Source organism: Electrona antarctica, assembly GCF_951216825.1.
Source record: "Electrona antarctica genome assembly, chromosome: 11".
In the NCBI taxonomy this organism is placed as follows: domain Eukaryota; kingdom Metazoa; phylum Chordata; class Actinopteri; order Myctophiformes; family Myctophidae; genus Electrona; species Electrona antarctica.
The window spans coordinates 23,513,874-23,538,951 of record NC_136792.1 but is presented as its reverse complement, the minus strand read 5'-3'; the positions used below and the strand labels follow the sequence as shown (position 1 = coordinate 23,538,951).

At 41.8% G+C, this 25,078-nt stretch overlaps 2 protein-coding genes across 2 annotated transcripts; one reads left to right on the top strand and one right to left on the bottom strand.

Annotated features, from left to right (window-relative positions):
• Positions 1 to 1,013: 1,013 nt before the first annotated feature.
• psph (phosphoserine phosphatase) lies at positions 1,014 to 10,568 on the top strand. The gene is made up of 6 exons (XM_079514630.1): positions 1,014 to 1,146; positions 4,344 to 4,487; positions 6,805 to 6,939; positions 7,574 to 7,719; positions 8,746 to 8,894; positions 9,991 to 10,568. The coding sequence occupies exons 1-6, from the start codon at positions 1,115 to 1,117 to the stop codon at positions 10,099 to 10,101; spliced, it is 717 nt and encodes a 238-aa protein (XP_079370756.1). The 5' UTR covers positions 1,014 to 1,114; the 3' UTR covers positions 10,102 to 10,568.
• Positions 10,569 to 10,573: 5 nt separating this feature from the next.
• On the bottom strand, positions 10,574 to 24,896 carry LOC306932724 (protein NipSnap homolog 2-like). Its single transcript, XM_079514629.1, has 10 exons — positions 24,762 to 24,896; positions 22,743 to 22,894; positions 22,585 to 22,630; positions 21,266 to 21,360; positions 20,660 to 20,730; positions 19,594 to 19,734; positions 15,246 to 15,277; positions 13,786 to 13,880; positions 13,368 to 13,451; positions 10,574 to 12,331 (listed from the first exon to the last, which is right to left on the bottom strand). Exons 1-10 carry the CDS (start codon positions 24,851 to 24,853, stop codon positions 12,267 to 12,269), a joined length of 873 nt encoding a protein of 290 aa, XP_079370755.1. The 5' UTR covers positions 24,854 to 24,896; the 3' UTR covers positions 10,574 to 12,266.
• Between the last annotated feature and the right edge of the window lie 182 nt (positions 24,897 to 25,078).

Sequence of the window (25,078 nt, the reverse complement as noted above, 5' to 3'; positions counted from 1 at the left end):
CCCCTAATTCAAAGATCTAATCATGTGGCTCTAGGATCCAAAACGAATTTCACCCACTGTTTTACACCTGTAAACCTGCATGTGATGTGACAATAATGTTGATTCTGAAAAATAATAATGCACATGGCATGCACAACTATGTGGGTCCATGTTTTGAAAAGGTTTAAATTGAGAAGCATGGTCTAAAGCCTATATACGACCTACCTGCCGATAATCTACCGCATCCCTGGCAGCTGTTGGACGGGAGGAGGATGATGGTGAGTTGGAAGAAGGGAGGAGGATGATGGTGATGGAGCCTCATTGTTCCTTTTAGTCGTCCCTGCAGGTTGCGTCTGTGTGAGCTCCTCCTCAAGAACACACACCGTGCGGTGTGCAGTAGCTAATATCGGCTACAAACAGCCCGGTTCTGAATGCATTCCAGTGCATGCGACGCATTATTTTATCGCTCATCATCGCAGGGATTAATATTGCCATTTAAAATGATGACGTTTTGGCGTACAAGGCTCAGCTGCGTCTCTGCGTCATGGAACGCTCCCCCGTGTGGCGGGGCGGGTCCAGCGCACCGTGCTGCAAGGCATATTGGACGATCGGGGTGTGTGCCCTGCACTCTGATAGGCTCTGCCCGTTGGTGATGTTCCAAAGCTGCGCTGCGCTCTCGCTGAGAGTAGTGGTGTTACATATACGTGCTCATTTATATCAACAATAATATGTGTAGCATTGATACAATGTTGATTTCAGATCCTAGAGAAGTGTCGTGTCGTGCTTTTTTTCTTCTTTTTTAATACAAAAATATTGACATTACAAATAAACTAAATATTGACACAACATTGCTGTCTCTGTCTGACAAATATTTAATTAACAGTAATTTTATATCTTCAGGTATATATACACGTGTCCTAGTATCATACCACTATTTATTATAGTGAAGGTGTTCTGTTCCCTTTGTGAAAGCATTCTGGAACGCAGCCTGTGACATGGGGGGCGGGTCCACTCACCGGCTTGACGGTGATTGGCTGTGCGGGCTGCTCGTCACCTGGCTCCCCCTCCTCGGTTGGTCATTGAACCTTATGCATGCAGCAGCACATCAGATCAGAGGAGCTGTGTTTAATGTTTAATGCTGAGACGCTGCTTATCAATCACATATCAGTAAGTTACCAACTGTTTATTTACCTTTATACACATGCTCAGACATGTTGATTCAGTTGTGGAGCGCAGTAGGACTGTAAGAGCCACTACAAGGACAGTGTGTCTTATAATACATGCAGGCAGGGAACAACATGCATCTCACTCTCTACTCTCTGAACTGATGCCTTGTTGTAACATCAGTTTATAGTTGTTTGTTTAAATTTCATCATCATTACATTGAAGTAGTGTTGTTATTGATCTTAATAATGAGTAGAAACCATATTGGTAGACACACGGGTCGCTGAAGCAGAACCAACATGGCATCGACTTTGTCTTTTCTTTTGGGTTGGCTTGGTTTGTTCCATCCGTGTGTGTGTGTGTGTGTGTGTGTGTGTGTGTGTGTGTGTGTGCAGTCAGTGCATGGCATGGGGTGACGCAACGCATGCAGATTCTGTCCATTCAGTGAGCAGTGATGGATGCATCTATTTGTCATCCTATAATAGCAGCCAGGGGTCTTCAACGTTTTTATTTAGTTAGTTGGTTACCTTAGTTGAGAGAGAGAAGCCCCCCCCCCCCCACAGCAGATTCACTTGTTTGACAGCACCATTATTATTAGCACATTAGTGTTGGATTCATGTTAATGTGTGTTTTCAGACATTTAACCGTCAATATTTAGTAAATTTGATCTTTCAATGTACTTGGTCTGCAGGGAGAGGCGCTGTGAGCTTGTAGATGGACTGTTTTGGGCTAAAGTTCTCTAGGAATAGGGATGCTGGATTTCAAGAAAGAAAGGAAGGAAAAAAATCCTATCACACCGATTTGGCGGCCTGTAGTGACTGAAGACCCCCTTGCGATCGCGGGCCCCCTGTTGAAGACCCCTGTCCTATAGGATCCAGTGTGTTCTGTAAAGATCCTGTATGATGATTGATGATCCAATATTCGGTTATGAGATCCATATGATCCGATGTTCTGTAATGTACTCAACCCTATAGTAACAAAATATTCTTTAGTTTTGGATATGTGAGGCTGAGGAGGGCTTGCAGGGCTGAGTAGAATAAACAAAAGAGATCCACTCCGCACACAGACTGTGTTGCTCTATCAAGTGCACATTTATTGGCACATGATGCAATCAAGGACCAGGGCTGAGGAGGAACCCGGAATGTCAGAACCGGTTTTCATGAGTTTATAGTACTGTTTGTTATTGCAATTATTGCCATTTGCCAACATCACAGTAGGCTACAAAACAACATTGGATAGGGCAGGGGTGAGCAACTTTGATGATGGAGAGGGCTACTATATTTCAAACTCACTCCAGAGGGCCACAATGCATATAGTCAAGAGTAGCTGATCTACAAACTCAAAACGTGTCGCAGTGCGATGCATTTTGAGCTTGTAGATCTGCTTTTTTGCTATTTTTTTAATTGGAATCCTGAATTATTTCACCTATTTTTTAATTGGAATCCGGAAAAGTAATATTTTTTATTTAATTTCAAATACAAGGCTAGTACTAGTCATTAAGCTACTAATATAGACTGAAGTAATTAAAGTGGGTCATGTTTGCATGTTTGGAATTGTAACAGCTGAAATCAATAACATATCAGTATTCTGATATTAACCTGCAGACCGCATTAAGTGAACTGAGTCTGTGCTCAGAGAATACATTCTTCACAATAGTCCACAGCCCACTTTGCCACTTGCTCTGATCCACTGCATCAATAGCACCCCTCCCCCCAATGGCAGACCATCATATGTCAGACACATACATTCAGTTGATCCGAATTAACATGTGTTAAATTCCTGTGCCTCAGGAAAAACGTACTTCCTGTTCTTTCCAGATGGGAGATGGCCATGACGCATGTTAGATGTTAAATGGTGCATTTATATAGCGCCTTTATCCAAGGCACTTTACATAGATTGTGCATTACATTCACCCATTCACACACACATTCATACACCGATGGCGGCAGAAACCATGCAAGGCACCAACCAGCACATCAGGAGCAATTTGGGGTTCAGTGTCTTGCTCAAGGACACTTCAACACTAACTCTGGGGGAGCCCGGGTTCGAACTAGCAACCTTGCGGTTGCCATCCAGACACTCTACCCCTGAGCCACCGCCGCCCCATGCGATGTTCCTTGCATGCCTGTACAATACATGATTTTATTTGTAGCAGCATGTTTCGAGTTGTTATAACCACTGTGCTGCTAGTGAATATCACTGCCAAATATCACTAGAAAACCAATCCAGCACAAAAGGTAGTTTTATATTTTATTATTGACATTATTAAAAATGAGGGGTCAAGGAGGTCGGGTTGAGGGGTCAAGTACCCCCTTTGACCCCTCGTGGCGCCGGGCCTGTACTGTACCCCAACAAAATGAGAATGAAACTAGAAACAGTGCCCCTCGGGGCACAGGTCTCCACCAGGCCAGGTCAGGTTGTGGCCTCCTGGTGGCGCTATAATAGGCCAATGTGAAAAGGGTGACATTTCTTCTAATGCCTTTGATGGCAATTGGATGATTTGAGGCATTTTGTTCCAAAAATGTGTTTTGCGTTGGTGGCGCTATAACAGGCCAAGTAGGAAGGAAAGTGTTAATTAAGTGTGCAAAAGATTGCACATAAATTGCACGCTGCGTTCATGATTTAAGGCTTTTTGTTCAAAACGGGCCAATCCTGCAAACTTTGGCTGGTGGAGACAATGACAGACTGCACGTTACCACATATCCTCTGCTTGTGACCTAAACTTGTGTCAGCTGAGGTTTAATGAACAGGATTAGATTTGGTCCTCAGACACGGTCATAGTCAGTTCAGTGGCATACTGCTTGCCTGTTGATGTTAACCACATGAACCCTAGTACCCGATTTTGGGCATGTTGTGATGTTAGATCTACTGTTTTCAAGTTTGCTTAATTTCACAGATGTTTTGCCTATGTTGTGAGTGAAATTTAATCAAGTAATTTGGTGTAGATGAGGGGAAAAAAATCACATTCGTGTGAAGCGAGGGGCATGACGGTAATTTCGGAAAGTCATGCATTGGAGGGGCTAGCGCCCCTCAAAAAGGAGGAGCAAAGTACAGAGTTGGTCCATGATCTGTTCAGGTTTAAGTGGTTAAAAGCTTTGCAAGCATCACCGTAACGGATACAGTTATATTTCAGAACATCAATAATACTCATTTTTTGTGTCTCATTCTGTTTCTACCACGTCTTTCTTTCTTTATTCCAGTAATATGACATCTTTATCACAGACGAAGGAGATATTCCGGAGAGCGGAAGCGGTTTGCTTCGATGTGGACAGCACAGTCATCAAAGAAGAGGGAATCGATGAACTCGCCAAATTCTGTGGTGTAGGAGATGCAGTCACTGAGATGTATGTATGTGTATATGTACAGTATACTATACAGTATGTACCGCTGTTGCCTCTCTATTAGAGGTGCAACAGTTAATCGAACTAATCAATTTAATCGATGAAACAAAATAATAATAATAATAATAATAATAAAATTGATTACTGATCAATCTTGGGCATTTCATTTTGAGGGTGTGAAATAGTGACATTAGCCGCTCTCATTAGCCGTTATTTTCACTATTTTAGCATGACATAGTTGTGTGAAGTATAATTCTTCTTAATGAATTTATGAATAGAATGTCATTTTGTCCAAACTGTATGGTAGCGTACGGTATGTTACGTAACTGTATGGTAGCGTACGGTAACTGTATGGTAGTGTACGGTAACTGTATGGTAGCGTACGGTAACTGTATGGTAGCGTACGGTAACTGTATGGTAGCGTACGGTAACTGTATGGTAGCGTACGGTAACTGTATGGTAGCGTACGGTAACTGTATGGTAGCGTACGGTAACTGTATGGTAGCGTAGGGTAACTGTATGGTAGCGTACGGTAACTGTATGGTAGCGTACGGTAACTGTATGGTAGCGTACGGTATGTTACGTAACTGTATGGTAGCGTACGGTAACTGTATGGTAGCGTACGGTAACTGTATGGTAGCGTACGGTAACTGTATGGTAGCGTACGGTAACTGTATGGTAGCGTACGGTAACTGTATGGTAGCGTACGGTAACTGTATGGTAGCGTAGGGTAACTGTATGGTAGCGTACGGTAACTGTATGGTAGCGTACGGTAACTGTATGGTAGCGTACGGTATGTTACGTAACTGTATGGTAGCGTACGGTAACTGTATGGTAGCGTACGGTAACTGTATGGTAGCGTACGGTAACTGTATGGTAGCGTACGGTAACTGTATGGTAGCGTACGGTAACTGTATGGTAGCGTACGGTATGTTACGTAACTGTATGGTAGCGTACGGTAACTGTATGGTAGCGTACGGTAACTGTATGGTAGCGTACGGTAACTGTATGGTAGCGTACGGTAACTGTATGGTAGCGTACGGTAACTGTATGGTAGCGTACGGTAACTGTATGGTAGCGTACGGTAACTGTATGGTAGCGTACGGTAACTGTATGGTAGCGTACGGTAACTGTATGGTAGCGTACGGTAACTGTATGGTAGCGTACGGTAACTGTATGGTAGCGTACGGTAACTGTATGGTAGCGTACGGTATGTTACAACTTATACAATTGGGGTGGTTGTATTTTGTCTCCCTGCTCTTCACATTTAGATCTAGACCTAGACACAGATTTCTGACTGATTTTGACCTAATGGTCAGGATTATTATCCCCTGAGCAGGCTTTATTAGCTCAATGGTAAAAAGTTCTGCACTTGAGCAGGAAGCCGGGTTCAAATCTTGGGTAGAAGAGGAAAGTTACATAGTGCAGCCTTAAGTGGTTGATCGATTTGCTCCTTGATTATTGAATTAATCGAATGGAATAATCGTCAAGAAGATGATTGATACTTGCAGCCCTAGTACATAAATCATACTCACATCACGCTTAAGGCTCATACATAGTCTGGATTTTCGGTGGTGGGGTGACCACCGAACTACAACATGACTCACGAGCCGCGGTGAAGAGCAAACCACCACCACCGCTCCAGCCCTTCTCTCTGTTTTTACTCACCTCCGCTCAACGTTATTTCAGCTCCGGTGGTCACCTCACCACCGGAAATCCAGACTATGAATAGGCCTTTAGTCGCTTACACTGCCGTGTGTGACTAGGGTTGGGATTTCTAAGGATTTTAACGATTAGTACGGTTCCTTACAGATTCCCTCTTTAACGGTCCGATTCCTTAGCGGTTAACTTTAACGATTGGTAATAGAGGATTCCAAATGGACCCTTACAGGTCTGTAACTCTGAGAGTGGTAATAGAGGATTCCAAATGGACCCTTACAGGTCTGTAACTCTGAGAGTGAATGAAGTGAATGTTCCATGTGTACACTCTCAGAGTTATGGTGGTCCTTGAAATGAAAATGCACCACCAATATTGTAATTGTACTAGTATAGAGGTTCTGGCCGCTTTGCAGCCCTCACATCTAGCTTAAAAAAAATAAGTAATACTATAAGATAGCAGTTGTGAAGTCCACATACTCTTGACAATGTATTGAAACTGATTCCGGTTCAATCACTGTTGGATCCGTTTACACTTCCTCCAGTTCCGGATCCCAACCTTACGCGTGATGGAAGTACAGATGAGGTTTATTGGCATTCCTCTCCGTTGTAGAGCAACCTTACCAAATGTAAATATGCTTTTCTTCTCATTGCTACATGTCAGGACGCGTAAGGCCATGGGGGGCTCGGTGACGTTCAAAACGGCTCTGATAGAGCGTCTGTCCATCATCCGATGCTCCAGAGAACAGGTGAACAAGCTGATCACTGACCACCCGCCACAGCTGACTCCAGGTATTAAGTAAGTGTGTGCAGAACTATTCCTGTCTAAACCATTAAGACCTGAATTCAATTAAAAAAATGCCTTATAAACGGTTTTCTGAAAAACCTATGTTGCTATAATATTGTTGCTCGCTATTTTAACTTTACTTTTTCGTAAATGAATTCCCTACATGATCATTACATGACTACAGCGTCACACAAAAGCATCAAAAGTAGCTTGAAACGCGGCGCGAAGCGACACGTTTTGAGCTTGTTGATGTTTTGCTGTTTTGGAATTTGATTCCTGACAAGTGACTTAATATTTACTTAATGCTGTACCCCCTCCAACTGTATACACTGTACTTTCCCCATTTTCTGTTTTTATTGTATTTTGACACTTGCTTTGTATGTTTTCTCATGCCAATAAAGCTCCTTTGAATTGAATTGACAGTTTTGGACATACTTGTGCTGGTGTTTCAGCTCCTCTTTGAAGGGGGAAAAGCGATGACCGTGATGTTTGACTTTACAAGGTGGCTCAAGGTTAACACTTACGTATGTTGCCAAATGGAAGACCAATGTGACTTCCTGTTTGGTGATTATAGTGAAACTGTCATAACTGTGACAGGACTTTTGAGTGCATCATTTTGATGTGGTCTCTTGTTGTGCATGTCCAGGGAGCTGGTGGATGACCTGCACCAGCGCAACGTGAAGGTGTTCCTCATCTCTGGGGGCTTCCGTTGCATCGTGGAGCACGTGGCGTCTCAGCTCAACATTCCTCTACACCATGTGTACGCCAACCGCCTCAAGTTCTACTTCAATGGTGAGTCTGTGGTACCGTCTTTTTTCTTTTTATCAAACAACTCTACCATACGACAAATCATAACTTAGGTTTAAGAGTTGTGGAATATTACAGTGTGTGTGTGTGTGTGTGTGTGTGTGTGTGTGTGTGTGTGTGTGTGTGTGTGTGTGTGTGTGTGTGTGTGTGTGTGTGTGTGTGTGTGTGTGTGTGTGTGTGTGTGTGTGTGTGTGTGTGTGTGTGTGTGTGTGTGTGTGTGAAAAAATATTTGTATGGTAGAGTATGGTATGCTATGCTAATACAAGATTCTGTAACTTATACAATTGGGGTGGTTATCTTTGTCTAGTAGCTGCTCTTCTATTGAGAAGAGCAGAAGAACCTTAGACACAATCCTGTCTCTGGTTTGATAATTTCTAAAATTCACATTCTACGATCGTTGTTCTCTCATTTTAAACTAGATAAAGTGCCCCTCGGGGCACAGGCCTCCACCAGGGCAGGTCAGGTTCTGGCCTCCTGGTGGCGCTACAATAGGCCAATGTGAAAAGGGTGCCAGTTCTTCTTGATGGCAATTGGATGATTTGGGGCATTTTGTTCCAAAAATGTGTTTTGCAAAAATCCACCTGTTTGTGGCACTGTAACAGGCCAATGTGAAAAGGGTGGGATATATTCCTCAGCCTAGTAGGAAAGCCTGTGAAAGATTTCACATAAATTGCACGCTGTGTTCATGATTTGAGGCATTTTGTTCCAAAAATGTGTTTTGCAAAAATCCACCTGTTTGTGGCACTGTAACAGGCCAATGTGAAAAGGGTGGGATATATTCCTCAGCCTAGTAGGAAAGTCTGTGAAAGATTTCACGTAAATTGCACGCTGCGTTCATGATTTGAGGCTTTTTGTTCAAAACGGGCCAATCCTGCAAACTTTGAAAGCCAATGTTAGCCAATTAGGATGAAATATCTGACTGATCCAGCTTGAACAGGTTTCAGCTACCGTTTTAGTTCCTCGTCCAAATAACTAGGCCTCTCCTTGTGTGCAACTTGTCCACCTGTTCAGGTGAGTACGCTGGTTTTGACGAGACTCAGCCCACAGCAGAGAGCGGTGGCAAAGGCAAGGTCATCAGCATGCTGAAGGAGCAGTACGGCTTCAAGACCGTCGTCATGATCGGAGACGGAGCCACGGACCTAGAAGCCTGTCCTCCTGCTGTAAGGAATCTCTGCATAAATCTTTATTTTAGAGTTTAGAGCTCTATATGTTTTGTTTTTCTATTTGTTTCCTTAACGTTTCAGGTGGAAGTTTGTTTAAATGTGTTATGATGCACATCACACAAGCATTGAGAAAGCAACAGGCTACATACTTTTTTTTGTGTGTGAAAAAAACAATATTTGTATGGTAGAGTATGCTATGCTAATACAAGATTCTGTAACTTATACAATTGGGGTGGTTATCTACATACTACATACAGGCTACATACTTTTTTTTTAAAGAATAATATACTATTGTTTCACCATTTTCAGTCCCCCTATCTCCCCACAATTCCTTCGCGATATTATCATCCATCGTACATCATCCCATTCTGGTCAATCAGAATTTGCGTCCTCACCTTCGTCTTCAATGTATGTGTTATGCAATGTTTGTGTATCGCCCCTCAAAAAAAATCACACCCCTGTGAAGTGAGAGGCGCACTTATCATACATAATCTCATTCCAGCCAATCACAATTTGCGTCCTGGCGTCTGGTTTGTTTACACATACTAAAAATTCTCCATTGTCAATGGCATTTAATGTTTGTGTTGGGACAAAAATTCGGTTACTGTACACCAAAAGCTGGACATAAAAATGTCTTCTCGTTAACCATTTAAATAACCTGTGTTATGTAATCCTCGCCTTGGCATCTGATTTACACAGTGTGGCGTGAGCAACACTGCAATGGCAACTCAACAGCAGTGGAGCTGGCCATGTGTTCTTGCAGCTTTTATCTGCGGTGCAGTGGTGTCATGGTGTTTTTTTTACTGGTACCACAGCGCCAGTAAACCTAGACCACTCGGTACATGGTGCGTCTTGGAAAGTCTGGTGACGCGAGGTTGATTAGGTGTGTCTTCTCTTGAATCTAGGGGGACGCGTTCTAGCATGCACGCACATGCACCCTGCGCATGCACGTATACAAATTACTGGTACCACGGTGTGGTACTGCGTTCGACGAGCATGACACCACTGGTCGCCGCTAGAGTGAACACGGCATGAGAGACGCAACTACTGTTATGTTGTGATGGTGATTATATTGTATCAATCTATGTTTCAGAACGCTTTCATTGGATTCGGTGGAAACGTCACCAGGTCCCAAGTAAAGGAGAGGAGTTCATGGTACGTCACTAGTTTTGGAGAGCTGTTAAAAGAGCTGGAGAAGATCTAACATGACTAATGTTTACACCTTCTGGTGGAGTGGAGCTGTGCCTTCCATGCATTTATCAGCTACTGTTCTTAGACCCAGCCGGTCAGTAGGTTTTTATAATGAATGAAAAGAGTTTACACTACAATAGTGAGTTGATTGTTTTTTACCTCTTTGACCAATTTTTACCGTGGCTTTGTCGCCCACTTGATGTTTATACGGTTACTGTAGAGTACTAAAAAACAAAAGAGAGAAAAAGGTATAACATATTGTCTTAATAGAGGCATATCTTTGCACTTTTATCATGACATTGACATTGCTTTTAGTGAAGTAGTACAACTTTTGTATGCGCAAAGAAGATGCGTTGTATTGAAATGTATAGAAATGTTTTAAATTTTGCCATGGTACAGTATATAGACAACTAATTACTATAAAAGTGTGTCTTTGTAATGATTTCAATCATTTTTGGCACATTAAAACAGAAAGACACATACTGTTGTTTTGGAGTTTGTTTATTTGAGTTGTTGGCAATGTTTTGCCAACTCTGTTGTGATTTGTTCCCTGTGAACTGACCAACAAAAGATAAGCATGCTTTGTTTGGTAACACTTAATCTCAAACCAGATTTGGAGATATAGATGCAAGTAGGGCTGTCACGATTAGAACATTTTACTTGATGATTAATTGTCGCTCAAATAATTGCAATTAACGGGTTTAAATGCGCTTCTGTCATTGAACATTATGAATAAAATGTACATTTCTGTTGGCTTTGTAAAACAAAAGATGCACAGGGCCAAATATGACAAATAACTTATTTCCACTTTTTGAAAATGTGAAAAATGTTCAACACAAACGATTATGACGATAATGCAAAAATGAATTAGGATTATCTCAAATAATTGTGGTCAGGCGATTATGTAATAATTGTGACAGGCCTAGATGCACCAGAGATGGTAGAGACCAGTGTAATCAAGCGTCACAATGGTTCACGTTTTTAATGCACTGCTGCTGTATACTAAAACATGCTGATCATTTAATCTTTTCAAGAAAGGAAAATGTCACTAGCACAGTACAAGATAAAAACATCCAAGTGCTTTGCATATCAGAGGGGGGGGGGGGGGGGGGGCTTACTGTAAACAAAGAAACGGCCACAAGACGCAATGGGGAAATACATAAAATACATCTCAACAATAATCTGAGGCTTTGACTTGTATCATCCATGTCAAATCTGTTTAATATGTTCCATTCATAGAATATAGTGTCCAGTGAAGAATACTAATAAATAATAAGAATATAATGTCCGGTTAATAAGTCTATTTTCCAATGGCTTTCTCTTGAGCACTTGACTTGCGCTTTGACGTCGCATTTCAAAGTGCACTTTGCATTATTCCTATCATAAATGATGTTATAAACATGAAATATTTACATGAAATAAATAAATAGCCTTGATTTTGTATATTTGAGTACAGATAGTAACTCATGTCTGTCCATAAGGTAGATACCCCTATATATTCATTAAATATTGCATTTGCACACAGGTATTTTATGCTACTGTCCAATGCCTTTATTTATACTTAATTGCACGCCGCTATCCGCACACCGAAAATAGCTGGACTATAGAACACATTGCACTGCGTTGCGTTGTGCACTTACAGATCGGCTATTTTCGGTGCACGACACCCACCCGCAACTAAGTCTTAATTCAGGCTCAAGAAGTCCTTTGGCTCTCTGTACTTACTGACCAATGTGTCATCAGACCTTGACCCAATATCTGTCAAGTTTAGTTTATAGCTTTTTGTTTAGTTATTTTTTGCCAAGCGACACCCTCACACGATGTAGTATAAACTATGCTTCCTTAAGGTTTGAATAGTCGTCTCAGATCGATCATCCTTCCACAGAACAATAAAACACTTGTGCACTCGCAATGGTAATGAGTTTCCCCGAGTTTTTTTTAAACAACAGATAAAATGGACTGTTTCATTGCCTCCTGTGTCTCGGCGATAATTCTGGACATCCTATTACCGGGTTTTTTCAAAATGAGACATACAGCAGATACAATTACAGAACAAAGAGAGCGAGAGGAAGAGGGAGGGCTGGTTGGAAACAGGATAATATGTTGTTGAGGCCCACGGCAGTGACATTCTGAATGGATGTAACAATTCAAAGGGGTGCCATTCAGCTTGTATTGGCTTTACTGTAGTGGGGAGGCCTTCGTTGGGATCATGATCCTGGAATCCATGTGTTGAATGAGAGGAACTGGAGAAAAGAGAAGAGAAAATTAGAGTGGGGGGGGTTCAAATAGCGTGTCCACACAGTTCAAAGTCTGGTGTATTATGATTACGAACGGTGATAATCATGATAAAGGTAAAAGCTCAATACTATGATACTAAAGCAGCGGTTCTCAATCTTTTCAGGCCGCAACACCCCAAAATAATCATACTCTGTTCCCCAGATAAATATTGTGAAAATAGCCCATCTACAATTTCACAACGCCTCATGTTTGACCACTTTTATAGTATAGTTTGTTGATTGCTTGTCTTAAAAGTCCTTAAATTGCCTCTTTAAAAATGTGTAGATGCTCTGTATGCACATTTATCGTCACAGGTTAAAGGACCATCAATCCAAAGCTTCAGTCGTGGCAATTTTTCTGTTAAAGGCGGCAATGATTGCATTGCTATTCCCTCAACAAAAAAAAAGAAAACACAGTAATGTAACAAACGCAGGGGCATCAATTGGGTATGGCTCCAGGGGGGATTTATTTTTTTACTTAAATTTAAATAAATCCATGAATGACTCTTTGTTTAAATGCGTTGATTATTCTATTCAATTACAGTATATTCTACAAAGGCAAATTTTAACATAATGATTGCTTTCACAAGGGGGGGGGGAGTGTGAAAAGACTCAAACGCACGCAGGACACAAAATAGATGTGTATTCTTCTGTCTGCCGGCCTTGAGTAGCGGCTAGGCGGCGGCCTATAGGCGATATTATTTTAAATAAACTGTTTGAGGGGAGGCAGAAACGTAGCAAAGTAAGGCAAATCTGCCTGCCTTTGCCTACAGTAAATCCGCCCCTGGTATGAATAGGCCTTAACTCATCCACCGCTAAATGGCAGTAGCAATAGTTCAGCACAGGCCACCATAGATTTGTTCTGTTTTTTTAGAACGAGAGTTGTAAGATTTTAATTAAATCATGATTATAATGTTATCAATTTAAGCCCCTTTAAAAAATAAGATAAAAACGTCTTTGGCCTGGAGGCACTTTGTGAAAAAGAAGTCAATATATTACTCACCTGTGTAATACACTGCCTCATCCCAGCCCTCCTGCTGCCACGCTGCGCTCCTCGTGTTTTCTCTGGACTGGAGATCTTTGTAAGCTGAAATGAAAGACCGATCACACTGTATGACACTGCAAAGATGTGTATAGAACTATAGATTCATGGAGGTTCATCCATCTCAGTGCGACTGCATGAAATGGATTCTAATGCTAATATCTGAATAGCTGTGGAAAACTTTGGAATATCATCATGTCCAAAACTGTTACTCTTCCGGATTTCAATTCAAAAACAGCAATAGTGGCAGATCTACAAGCTCGTGTGAGGCTGTAGTATGATCAAGCCGGGTGTTAATGAAAAAAACAAATAAAAAATAAAGTTTCTGCTCGACTGCAACGACACATTCTTACCCCAGAGGTGGTAAATATGTTCTTACCCCAGAGGTGGTGAACCATGTAGAGGTTCCCTATCTGGGAGAAAAAGCCTCCCACTGCCTCACTGTTGTGCTGTCGGTAGCTGATGGCTCTGGCCCTGTGGAGCACAACACCCAATGTCACCACACTGGACAACCAAACCAACTCAATGTCACCACACTGGACAACCAAACCAACTCAATGTCCCTAACCCTAACCCTAGAAAGCCTGCAATTTGTCTACATTATTGCATTTTTTTTCTGTACCCTGTTGAAAAACAACAAATTATTAAAAGAGAAAAACTTGTGGCTAAAAATACAGTATATAGCTCAAATCTAAAATGACACAGATGCTTTCCTGGTTTGAATATGTCCCCCCCAAGTACAGTCCCCCTGTTGGCCTGTTATAACATAGGGATGCTAGCATTCATGTGGTTAAACACAATCTGACAATGGGGCATAGCAGTGGGTGTGGTTTTATGGTGCCACAAAAAAGAAATCGGCCATTCATTTTTCCAATAGCGATTTACCAAATTATCAATTATTCTAAGCCTAGAATCAAGCCATCCAGGATCCTGGTGAATGATGTCCATACCGCTAAACAAAGGGTATTTATTAAATGTAGTATGGCTAACCATAAATGTTGCTCAAACATTACTCTTACCTGCTTTTTACTAACACTAACTTTACAAAGATGCCCAGAACATAAATGCTTAGTATGAGGTATAAAGTACAGAAAGATTGGGTAATGGGTAAGACTGACTTTATGTATCTTTCAGGACCTTTCATTGCTTCGTCTCAACCATAACGTTTGAGCAGACTAACATCAGTCACTCTACCATTGAATGTAGTAGAAGACCTGCGAGTTTACACCGCAGATATGTCGTCTCCGCCTACAGGAAATACGTTCGCTGCGACCAGGGGACCCGTTTCTGAATCGGTCTATAGGACTCTATTGATTGTGAGGTTGTTGGCAATACCCAGCCCTAATGGTCATTATGTGGAATTAACGTATATATATATATCAATATATCGATATATATAGTATCATGGCCTCTGTATCATGATACATATCTATCGTGAGGTTGCAGGCAATACCCACCACTACTTGATTCTTGGCTTAAAATAATTGATATAAATATATTTGTAAATCTCTATGGGAAAAAAATGTCAGATTATTTAGTGCCAACAGACAACCACACCCACTGCTATGCTCAGTAACCTTGACTCTATGGAGTTTCTCACAATGCAACCTATTAATATATACAAAAATGCGTTTAACAAAATATGCGTTTAACAACATTTATGGTTAGACATAATGTAATGTGAATAATATTGAAGGTACGGTACAGTAGATTGTCAAGGTTCAGTGGTAACCTATGACACTACAATATGAAAATAGATCCTCTCTGTGGAATATGTCTTATTAATGATGTCAGTGCACAGTAACCACAGGCGTGTGATGTGTTCACTTCAAACCTTACCAGTAATTACCCCACTCGATCATGGTTCCAGGCTGCAAAATGTCAAACAGAACAAAAGAGGTATTAAAATATGATACAAAGCAGTGGTTCTTTAACGCTTTCATATCAAGGACCCCCTAATACGTATTTGACCACGGACCCCCATCTGAAAATATGTTGTGACAGGGACCCCCGCCCCTCCCATACCAGATTTGCGGTGTTATGATGACTAATGCGTTTTCAATATTTTTTTAATATAGCAGATCTAAAAACTCACAACGCATCACATCGCAGCTTGTAGAATGGCTATTTTCAAATAGCAGATGCATGTGCATGTATGCACGTACTACAATTTATATGAAATATACCGTATCGGGTTGCAAATAGTAGCCTTGTTCCAAATAGTTGCCGGGGGTTTTACCGCATTCTGTGAATTTAATGCCAGAGTGGAGGGCTTGTTGTTATCATGGATGTTGTTACAGTCGCTGCGTAACATGGGTGAACTGGACAGTGGTGAGTGATATTGTTTGTCCAGAATGTATTGATTGATTGGATACTTTATTAGTCAACATGTGGTACAGCATGTGGTACAGTAAGACATTAAAGCTGAAAATAATTATAACTCGAAAAAGTCCTGTGGACCTGTTTCAATTGTGGTCCTATACAATACATGTCATCAACACATACAACACGATATGTACAAATTAGATTGGAAAATTATATTTATCTCCCATCCTGATAGATGTTTTTTCAGGCCAATTTTGAAAGAAAAAGGTGTTACACATCCTTTAACCATTTAATGGATGGTGTCAGGGCATTCCAAATGTTGGCAGAGTAGTAAAATGACAATTTTCCGCTCCCTCTAGTGTTGTGGCTGTGGGTGTCACTCACTTTGCTTTGGAGAAGTAGATAGACAGGTTTGAGGGGTGTGTGTGTGTGTGTGTGTGTGTGTGTGTGTGTGTGTGTGTGTGTGTGTGTGTGTGTGTGTGTGTGTGTGTGTGTGTGTGTGTGTGTGTGTGTGTGTGAGATAACTACTGATATAGCACATTGAGTTTACTGTGTGTTAAATGTGTAAAACAAATAAATGTAACTTGACTGGACTTGCAGTGTAAAGGTATGAGGACAAGGCTTTGATAATGTGCTGCATAACTTCACCCTATAAGCCTGTCGCAATCCCGCTCTGATGCTTAGAACAACACAGAGCTGCTCTGGGGATGAATTAATTCTACTATTATGCCACCCAAAAATGTGGAATGCCCTACCAACAACTATGGAAAAGTGACTCCCCACCCTCCTTCAAAAATGTCTCTTCTAGCTTGACAAAATAAATGACCTTCCAGTTTTTGAGGGGCGATAGCCCCTATGTCCAGCTTTTAGTGTGTGTAAACACAAACTTTGTCCTAACACAAACATTAAATTCCATTGATAATGAATGGCCATTTTTACATGATAGTGTAAACACAAACGATGATAAAAGCGCCCCTCACTTAAGATTTTTCTGTAAATACGGTATGCTATACTTTTACTGTTCCTAGTATTGATGAATTCTTGTATAGTATTTTATGTCTTTGTCTTGATGAATTGAATACATAGGACCACAATGGAAACAAGCCCTCGTGGCTTTGTGTGTTATGCTTTTAGTATTATTAACTCTAAACTTTTTGCAAACTTTTAATAAAGCATTCAATCTCCAGTCTGTGAGGAGAGAGAGCAGCCCACATGCATCACATCTCACACTGGGAGAGCTGATCAGACTGATCAGATTGCAGAATATTAACCATATTGATAATTGAACCCTAGCATCCCTTTTCTTTTTCATAATATGCAAAAAATAGTTAAACATTATTTTTATTAAAAAATAAAGCAAATGCATAATTCCACAACTGTCTAAATTAAATGTAGGTGGACAGATAATAGTGAAGATAGTGAAACCTAAGATGTGAATATGTCATTCTCTAATTAGGCTCACTTCTAGTGAAATTAAACTGTTGCTGCTGACCCCCTGTAACACCATGGAAGGACCCCTGGGTGTCCCTGTCCCTGCTGACCCCCTGTAACACCATGGAAGGACCCCTGGGTGTCCCTGTCCCTGCTGACCCCCTGTAACACCATGGAAGGACCCCTGGGTGTCCCTGTCCCTGCTGACCCCCTGTAACACCATGGAAGGACCCCTGGGTGTCCCTGTCCCAGCTGACCCCCTGTAACACCATGGAAGGACCCCTGGGTGTCCCTGTCCCTGCTGACCCCCTGTAACACCATGGAAGGACCCCTGGGTGTCCCTGTCCCTGCTGACCCCCTGTATTACCATGGAAGGACCCCTGGGTGTCCCTGTCCCAGCTGACCCCCTGTAACACCATGGAAGGACCCCTGGGTGTCCCTGTCCCAGCTGACCCCCTGTAACACCATGGAAGGACCCCTGGGTGTCCCTGACCCCCTGTAACACCATGGAAGGACCCCTGGGTGTCCCTGTCCCTGCTGACCCCCTGTAACACCATGGAAGGACCCCTGGGTGTCCCTGTCCCAGCTGACCCCCTGTAACACCATGGAAGGACCCCTGGGTGTCCTTGTCCCAGCTGACCCCCTGTAACACCATGGAAGGACCCCTGGGTGTCCCTGACCCCCTGTAACACCATGGAAGGACCCCTGGGTGTCCCTGTCCCAGCTGACCCCCTGTAACACCATGGAAGGACCCCTGGGTGTCCTTGTCCCAGCTGACCCCCTGTAACACCATGGAAGGACCCCTGGGTGTCCCTGACCCCCTGTAACACCATGGAAGGACCCCTGGGTGTCCCTGACCCCCTGTAACACCATGGAAGGACCCCTGGGTGTCCCTGACCCCCTGTAACACCATGGAAGGACCCCTGGGTGTCCCTGTCCTTGCTGCTGACCCCTGGCTGTAACACCATGGAAGGACCCCTGGGTGTCCCTGTCCTTGCTGCTGACCCCCTGTAACACCATGGAAGGACCCCTGGGTGTCCCTGTCCCTGCTGACCCCCTGTAACACCATGGAAGGACCCCTGGGTGTCCCTGTCCTTGCTGCTGACCCCCTGTAACACCATGGAAGGACCCCTGGGTGTCCCTGTCCCTGCTGACCCCCTGTAACACCATGGAAGGACCCCTGGGTGTCCCTGTCCTTGCTGCTGACCCCCTGTAACACCATGGAAGGACCCCTGGGTGTCCCTGTCCCAGAACCACTCATTGGGATCCACTGACCTAGAGAGCTAACCTTGTGTTATGGATCATACTGGATATAAAGGAATAAAGGATCTTATAAAACAGAGGTGTGATTTAATGCCAGAGCTTGATATAACCAACCCAACCCAGGTCAGGTCACAATCTGAAGCGTTTATCATATTTGTAGCCAGTTTGCATGTTTATTTTTGTCTGTGGATAGCTATAAATAGACAGGAAAGGAAGGGGACACCACTTTTACTGTAGCTCGGACTCCTTTCACCGTAGTAAGGACATAGGGTGCTGAAAATGGCACCAGCACAGCCATAAGCTGCATGGAATGCTATTCGGGGAAAATCTATCTAAAAATGTGCTTGTTTTGTTGTATCGTGTAGTAGGGGATTATGATGTTATTGTCCAAAACTAAGTTGTAGTTGGATCTGGGTGTGGGGAAAGGAAAAACTGCATTGTCGAAGCATTGGTGTGGAGTGGGTTTGGACTGGGATTTCATGTTGAACCCAGTGAAAGATCTGTCCTAGGGCAGCGCGTCTAATGCCTCTTATGCTTGTTTTATCATATCATATAATTTTATTTTATTTTATTTAGATGGCATGTTACTTAGACAGATGCTAGGTTCATTGTTTACCTGGTATTCTATAGTTTCAATGTAAATACTTTTATTTTGATAACGTACTGTTTAGCCTGGTGCTAGGTTCTTGGTTTTACCAAGGCACTACACTGTCTCCCTGCATGTGTGTTTACAGTTTACATTGTTTATTATATTAACGGGTCACTATGTTCACTATGTGAACAGTGAGGACTTCAGATTGTGTGGTTCCAGTGCTCAAAGAAAGGTGTGATACATTTTAATATTTTTGAGCACTTTATAAATGTGCGTGTGCTTTTCCATTTCGTTACTGTCGGACAGAAACCTCAAAATCTCCATATTTTAATTGTTTGTGTTTTTTTGGTAAATCAACCCCCTATTTGATCATACTACAGCGTCACACAAAAGTATCAAAAGTAGCAGATCCACAAGCTTGAACACAGTGTGAAGAGACACGTTTTGAGCTTGTAGATCTGCTACTTTTGCTATTTTTATTATTTTTTTGAATCCTGAATGTCCAATCGGTTTTGGACATATGAGGTTTCCCCCAGACAGTAATGATATGTTTAATGTTATGTTTAATGAGCTCACCCTCAGCTGGTAGGTGCGGAGCTCGTAGATGTTGGGTCCCTCCCTGGGAACGGGCTCGTTCCAGAAGCTGAACTCCAGCAGAAGCTGGTTCTTACGGGACAACAGCATCTTCCCCCGTTCCTTCCTGTACGCCGTGAACTCCTGTCAACGCGTGCACACACACACACACACACACACACACACACACACACACACACACACACACACACACACACACACACACACACACACACACACACACACACACACACACACAAGTTTGAGGGAGGTAACAATGTTTAATGTTTATTCTTCTGAAGTTTAATATGACAGTAGAATCAGGACAGCTAATGGACTAAGGAGCTGGTTGTAATGAAAAAGAGAGAAGCCACCACAAGAACACTCGTATTTATCAAATTTTGTTTTATTTTCTGTGAGCCTGTCCACTTGTCCAGTCTACATACGTAGTTCTCCAAATAAAGCACTAGATGGATATTGTTTGTTTTCTGCTTAGATGTCTGTCATTGGTCAAACTTCCACATTGTCAAGAACATTGCTGACACAGCGACATCATGGACGCCACAGTGGCGGTTTTACGATTACAATACTTGGTAATCTCGTCAGCAACATTTTCTTAGTGCCAGCATGGAACTCAGAGAGTAGAACACCATACTGAGTACTTATGCATGCCAGTGTGCCAGTTTACCAGCCTGAAAGTAGAATCCAAACTCCCAATTGCAGTTAGAACTGCAGACTCACTCCCAATTTTCTGCCATAATCTGAAGACTCACCTCTTCAGACTCCACCTTAGCCCGTAGTACTTGCCCTTGCAGTCTTATGCAAAGTCAAACGTGTACATTTGATAGCCAGTTATGTAGACTAGTCAGATTAATTTGTTGACCTGGCATCCTATGGTTTGTATAGTTTCAATGTACAGATGTTTGATATTATACTGTTCAGACTTATAAAGGATTCTTGGTTTACCTATGATCCAGATGACTATGTCTATGCATTTGATGTATTACCTCGGATTAAGTGCGTCTGCTAAATGCCTAAATTGTAAATTGTAGAATCCAGTCGTCTTTACCTTGTTCTGCCTGAGCTTGGTCTGAACTTCAGTGAGAGCTGGGTAGCCACCTCTGTACCGCCACAAATGGACTGAAAAAAACCAAACAATAAATCATTACTGGAGATGCAGCATAGAGCAAACTGTACACATCATATAAATAATTGTCCTCTAATACAATGGTTCTCAACCTGTGGATCACAAAAGACCATTACTGCATCAAAAGTAAACACCAAAATAACTGGCCAAATTGGCCAAATTGTCAGATAATATAAGAAAGCGCAAAAATTGTGAAAATATCTACAAGCACACAATGCCTCACAACTTGAGGTGTTGTGAGCTTGTAAATCGGCTATTTTCACAATATTTATCTGTGCAACCGAGTCAAACTAAATGTAATACTCAACTCTTACAATTCCATGGACCCCCACCCTGCTAGTCCCCTGTTCAAATTATTATTTGGGGGGGTCGTGGCCTGAAAAGATTGGGAACCCTTTGCCAGTTTGATCTGTTACAATTACATGAATGACTCACCAATTACTCACCTATTCACAGTCTCATTTGTGTGTGTGTGTGTGTGTGTGTGTGTGTGTGTGTGTGTGTGTGTGTTGATGCTAGGGCTCCTACCAGCCTGGTCTTGCTCTCCATACCAGGTGTTCCAAGTCCCCACCAGCTCACAGGGGTAGAACTTATCAGCATGGATGGATGGTAAAACCTCCTCACTGTGATGGACCACAAACGCTTTCAATCAGGCCAGTCCCAGCACTTGCGTGAAAGCATGTCATATATCGTTGCTGTCGGACAGAAACCTCTCATCTCCTTATTCTAACGTTTTGTGTTTTTTCATAAATTAACACCCTACTGGGCGTCACACAAAAGCATCAAAAGTAGCAGATGTACAAGCTTGAAAAGCGGCGTGAAGCGACACTTTTGAGCTTGTAGATCTGCTACTTTTGAATTTGAATCCTGAAAAGTCCCGACAGAGACATTAATGTGTCATATATTTGTTCTGTAATTATTTTTATTATTTTTATTTTATTTTATTTTATTTTATTTTATTTTATTTGTATAGCCTCTGTGATTTTAGGGGAGATTCTTTCATAACTTAATTCCTTTTGGAATGATAACTTCTCCAGCCCATAGGGCTACGTCGTCGTGCAGTGACAACACCCTCCTCCCCCATCCGGCATCCTATGCCCCGAAAGAGATGAAGCCAGTAAATGTAAATTTAAATAATATAACATCACAACAGCACAACATATGAAAATGTAAGTTTGGTGTTGTTGCTAAATATAGGCAGAATGCCAGCAAGTGGAGTATGAGGGGGTGGTATTCTACGATGTACTATACCATGCTGTTATGTCAGACATCTGACAGGAATAGACCTGTAGACATCAGTGTTGCTAAGTTGCTCAGTATTTACCGCAACCTTTGGCTTGTTATTTTCCAGAGTTGCGGGAAAGAATTACGACTAGCGGGTTGTGGTTTTTTGGGCTTGATATAGAAACGCTGTGGCTTCTTTGCAAATCTAATAAGCCAACATTTCTTTAATGTACAGTATAATATGTACTATAATTCCCCAGAATCGGTCTGGCGTCACTTAAGCCATGGCTCAAGTATGTATGTGTAAAATGTTATAATAAATGACCAAAACATAAATTATTATAATATAGACTAAGACTTTATAGTAATTATAATGATATATGCATCTAATATTTGTTTATTAGGAATATATGACAATATTATTGGGCTTGTTTTGGCTCGTTTTTCTGCGTGAGATTTGGCTTATTTCTCTCACAAGATTTAGCTTGTTTTTGGAGATGAGAGTTGGCAACACTGGTTGACAGAGTTGGCAGCACTGCCAACAGTTTGTTACACACCTCAACATCTGTGCCTGCTGCACTGCAAGGAGATTGGTTAATATAACAAATAACACTTACACTTACTTAAGTTTGTTGTATGCCTCCAAGCACTCTGGTTTGACATTATGGACTGCACAGAAAAGAAAGTTGATTAAAAACGACATATCATTGATTTAAGAGAGATAGTTTTTATGATTTTGAAGAGGTACTGTAGGGATGAATTGAATGTGTGTAAAGCTTACACTGGATTTTATACAGGTTATTCTCCTCATTCTTAGTCAGCAGGGTAGCGTGTGCATCTTTCCTGGGATCAACCTTCCTCACAAACAGTGACTTGAACCAGTTGTCCTCTCTGTTTCTGACGCTCGACACCGCCAGACCCCTGCAAGTAATACTAACAATACATGGATTAAAGATAAATAAAATCTCACCACTGGAAAAGGTCCACTCCACTGGTCATAATGTGCTTTTATGAAATATGCAGTTTTTATTCATATTTTGTGGAAGATGCTTCTGAACATTTTACTAGTTTGACCACTTCAAATGCTCTAATCTAAAATTAACAACCACAACTAGCCAGTCTACGAGTTCTCAATGTGTCTGCTATGCATTGAGTGCTGGTATAATATAGATGTTTCCATAGAAGACACGCTGGCTAATCCAAATTACTGAAATCAGTCGTGGCGACTGAGAACTTTAATCTGCATGATAATAACATTCACCTCAGGGATATATACTGTACTTCTACTCCACTACAATTAGAAAGCCTGAGTTAATACTAGTTAATTTGTAGATTTCTTGTTATTATTATAAAACATACATTTACCACTTGGTATACTTTGGCTATTTGAAAGAATCCTATCCTATAATATCTACAAGCTCACAATGTGTTGCGATGCAACGCCTTGTGAGCTTGTAGACATCAGCTATTTATGGCAAAGAGGCTTGGTGTCAAATTATTGAGGATTTGAATGGTTAAATGTCTAAAAATACACATTAAAACCAAGCCAATAACAGAAAAGGCAATGTGTAAACTAACAAAAACAAAACTGATGATAGTGCTGTCAAACAAATCTATGAAAAAGTTTCTGCAACACAATTCTCTCTCTCTCTCTCTCTCTCTCTCTCTCTCTCTCTCTCTCTCTCTCTCTCTCTCTCTCTCTCTCTCTCTCTCTCTCAACTAAGGGGTCATTGGCCTGAAAATATCCTTGCACTAGAGCAGTGGGGTCTATTGGGAGCAGTAGGGTCGGGACTCGGCCCTGAATTATTTTGGGGCGTCCCCAGATGTCTTGCAACATTGTTTTCTCACTTCAACAGTAAACAAACAAACAAACATACAGTGTAAGTGTACAGGATATCTGCATATTTCTAAAGTTACAATTTAATGACCTTTAAGACCTTTTTAATATCAAATTGGCCAAATTGTCAAATATTACGTAAGAAAGACAAAGAGGCAGACATTGTGGAAAATAGAACAAGGCGTTGTGAGCTTGTAGTTCTGCTATTTTGTGTTAAACTGAGTCAAACTGAATGTAATGCCAGGGTGGGGGGTCCCCATGCAGTGCCCCAGAGACTACTCCCTTATTATGTATTATGTATGTATTTTTGTATTAATCTTGAATCCATCCACATCAGTTACATGCACCAATCTTATCTAAGAAAGATAGTCATGCACGTTTCACTTATAACAGTGAAATAAAGACAATATTTCAGCTAATAGAATAGATAGACAACAGTGTATCCACATAGCAGGGTAATAAATAAATAAACAGAAGCATCAGACATGACAGTACATGCAGTAATGTGTTGAACCTCCTCTGCACATCAAAACAAAATAAGTTAAATACAGTACTGTAGGTGTTTCTTTCCACAACATTAAAATTACATCCCAGAGAAAAATAACAAATCATGACCTTGAGCATGAATAATGGTCTAAAAACAATGAATAATTCCAGCCCTAACAGCTGTGGTTATGTTATGATCATGCTATAAGCATGACCTTCAATACCGTCGAACCAATCGACCATATTAATCAAAATAGGACCACAAAAATGTTGTAGTATTCTGAAGCGTTTAACTTTGTGGGACAGTCCAGTCACAGCAGTGGCTACCTGAGATGCTAAAGCCCAGTCCCATCCATTTCCACTGCAGAACAACACAGCTTTAAGCTAACACAAGCTGCACAAAAACCATTAAACCATCAACTGTCAAAGGTCTCTCAGACTTGAACAATGAACTAATAATGTGAATGAGGATCAGACCTGTTCAAAACGACGACGTGTCCTGACCACTGGGCCCTGGTTCTGACCAGAGCAGGTCCATTGATCATCCTCTGAAGGACTCGGGTCGCCATCTTCACGGTCTTTAAATGACCCAGGAAGGCAACCACAGGAGAAGCCTTGTTGTTGTTGTTATATCTGGCCACCAGGTGGGGGTAGAATACCATCATTCATGTTTCACACTCATGTTGGGATGATATCCACCTATTATAGCGCGCGCGCACACACACACACACGCACACACACACACACACACACGCGCGCGCGCGCGCACACACACGCTTCCAATCCAATCCGGT